This window comes from Panicum virgatum, chromosome 9K, assembly GCF_016808335.1.
Source record: "Panicum virgatum strain AP13 chromosome 9K, P.virgatum_v5, whole genome shotgun sequence".
Classification (NCBI taxonomy): Eukaryota; Viridiplantae; Streptophyta; class Magnoliopsida; order Poales; family Poaceae; genus Panicum; species Panicum virgatum.
In genome coordinates this window covers 23,947,985-23,951,139 of record NC_053144.1, presented here as the reverse complement: position 1 = coordinate 23,951,139, position 3,155 = coordinate 23,947,985, and the positions used below count along the sequence as shown (strand labels likewise).

The window sequence follows — 3,155 nt, the reverse complement described above, 5'->3', positions numbered from 1 at the left end:
TGTGCAAACATAGTCAAATTTCAATCATTCTCGAAGAAATTGTATTAATAAGCAAGCCACAAACAAAATAAGTGATCAAATTTAGTATAAAAAAATCAAATGAATTATAATTGGAAAGGAGGAAGTATAACATTAGAAAGTTTATATAGAGTACAGTATTAAAAAATAAAATGTACTATAAATATTAGTATTTTTCAAGATTCATGTTATCTGGCATCAGTTATATGTTGGCAAACTACGTAGTTTGTTCAGTGGAAATTGTGACATATTCAGAGCAACTACACTTTACACGAATGAGAAAACTACCGAGTGGTGCTTAGTGGGTCAGCAACTTTAAGTGAACCATGCTCCTCCTGTCCCATAAGCAGTGCAATTTTAGTTTTTTTAGCTTAATGTTTTGGGTCAGTCTGCACCTTCGTTTGTGCATGTCTGAAAACTTAAACACGCGAAGGACTACGACGTTGCAACTGAAACCCTGAATCCCATCTGCCCTCAGAAACGGAAATCCTGAACTCCATCAGTTTGGTTAACGAGGAACGTGTCCACTCGCAGAAAATCCTACCCGCCATGTATCCTCACGTCGTGCGTCACCAACCTGCTGTGCAACCAGTAGTCAGAGCATGTATTATAGCCGGCGGGCAACGGGTTCAATCCGACGTGGGGGAGAGAGGAAATATGAGAGAGAAGAAAGCCGGCGAGTTCTCAGACGGCGACTAACGGTGGGCGAAATGCTCTGCGCTTCTCCGTATGCCCACTTCCATCGCTGCACGTCCTAGCTAGCAATGCCACGCGTTAAAGAATCAAGGGGCCCGCCACCCACCAGTTCGGGAGATCGGATGAGCTGGCGCTCGAATACGCCGGCAAGCGGGCGATATTTATAAAACTTGCTCTGCATGTCAGGAAAGACGACTACGGGGGCGTCGTCGCAGTAACATCGATCGACCAGTAGTCATGTCAGGAAAGACGACTACGGGGGCGTCGTCGCAGTAACCTCGATCGACCGTGTCACCGAGACGAGACGACACGTGATGTCACTCCCTATGTCACGTTCCACCCGGGCCGTTCCGCGCTTGCCTAGACCCCTTATTATAAATCCACGGCCATGTCGCAGCGTGCTGCACGGCAAAACTCGAGCTGACACAAAAGCAGACACGAGCACAAGTGACAGGGCCGAATTGCCAATTGCCTGCGTGACACCGCGAGGGGTTCAAGCCAAGCCAGCAACCAGGTAGCCATGGCACTCGCAGGCGCTGGGAACACGTCGCCGCTCCCGCTCGCCGGCCGCGTCGCGCTCGTGACCGGCGGCTCCCGCGGGATCGGCCGCGAGGTGTCCTCCCACCTCGCCGCGCTCGGCGCGCGCGTCGTGGTCAACTACGCGTCCAACTCCGCGCGAGCCGACGAGCTCGTCGCGGAGCTCGCCTCCCGCGGCCACGGCGCCGTGGCCGTCCGCGCCGACGTGTCGGACCCGGACGCCGTGCGCGCGCTCTTCAACCGCGCCGAGGAGGCGTTCGGGTCCCCGCCGCACATCGTGGTGGCCTGCGCGGGCCTCCTCAACGCCAAGTACCCGGCGCTCGCGGACACCGCCGTCGAGGACTTCGACGCCATGTTCGCGGTGAACGTGCGCGGGACGTTCCTCGTCTGCCGCGAGGCGGCGAGCCGCATCCCCGCCGGCAGCAGCGGCCGCATCGTCACGTTCTCGTCGTCCATCGTGGGCACGCTCCTGCCGGGCTACGCGGCGTACACGGCGACCAACGCCGCCGTGGAGGCGATGACGAAGATCCTGGCCAAGGAGGTGGCGGCGAAGGGGGTCACCGCGAACGTGGTGGCGCCGGGACCCGTGCGTACGGAGCTGTTCTTTGCCGGGAAAGATGAGGCCTTCGTGCGGAAGGTCGAGGAGCGGTCCATGGGGCGCATCGCCGAGACCACGGACGTCGCATCGGTCGTGACGTTCCTGGTGAGCGACGGCGCGGCGTGGGTGAATGGCCAGGTTATCCGGGTCAACGGTGGCTTCGCCTAAAAGCCAGATAAGCAGAGCTTCTTCAGTTGTAGCATCTACTGTGTCTGAAAAGTTGAGATTCAGTTGTTGCACGGGTGTAGCGAAGTTATTGCCATGATAATACCACGCATGTAACTCCATTTCAAGTGATCCACAACTAATGTTTTTTTTTGAGTGCCTCACATCAGGGTAGAGCTGTAATATCTGCTCATACACACGCACACCCACTCCACGCACGCATGCCACATACACCACTTGTGTGCAAACAGGCTTACAACTACACACAAACTTAAACTGCGTCCTTCTTGAGATCACCGGAATCCACCGACTCTGTAGACGAAGGGCGCGTCGTAGTCCCTTTATGGCTCCACGCGTGAGAGGTATGTGCTTGGAAATCATCCAAGCGGAGACTGTGCATTATTAGGGAGTAACTGTTCAAATGAACAGTACCCCCTCGGTGAGGCTCCCAAGTCCGATCCCAGGGATCGAACTCGGGCGGGTAGCAATCCCACCAGAGTGAGCTACCAACCGGGCTAGCGCCCATTCTCACAACTAATGTAACTGGCATGATGTTGAGTCTTAAAATTTGAGCGTTTCGGATAAAGATGGCAACGGGTATGAAACACCCGCATACCCGCGGATACCAAATCCGGCGGGCACGGATACGGGTCTGAGTTTATACCTGCGGATATCAAACCCGGCGGGCACGGATACGGGTCTGAGTTTGTGCCCGCGGGTACGAGTGTGTTGTCGGTCGAAACCCACCGGCGAGCAGCGACAGGCAACACAAAGAGCCGGGAGGTCACCGGAGCGCTGGCAGGCACTGCTCCCTCGTCAACGGCCTGCAATTCCGTCACGCGCCCGGGGATTCCGAAGAATGTCGGGCGTGTCACCTGACCTATACCCGATCAGGAAGGTGCGAACGTGCTTCAAACGGTTTGCCTGCGTACAAAGACACGTGTAAACGTAAGTCCGAGCCGTGGGGTCGGCTTCCCGGGACGACTCTTGCATCGGCTTTAAAGAGCCGATTGAGTCCCGGTGTCAGATCAGATCTATGCATCTGATATCAGTGGATAAAGAATGTAATTATAGAAACTGCTTCAATTAAACCTAGCGAATCTAATCTACGATGGTAAAGCTTCACTGCTAGATCGGAACA

At 55.0% G+C, this 3,155-nt stretch overlaps 1 protein-coding gene across 1 annotated transcript; it reads left to right on the top strand.

Moving 5' to 3' along the window:
• Positions 1-1,125: 1,125 nt before the first annotated feature.
• Positions 1,126-2,170, top strand: LOC120650888 (NADPH-dependent aldehyde reductase-like protein, chloroplastic). The gene has a single exon (XM_039928185.1). The coding sequence runs from the start codon at positions 1,235-1,237 to the stop codon at positions 2,015-2,017; it is 783 nt and encodes a 260-aa protein (XP_039784119.1). The 5' UTR covers positions 1,126-1,234; the 3' UTR covers positions 2,018-2,170.
• The last annotated feature ends 985 nt before the right edge of the window (positions 2,171-3,155 follow it).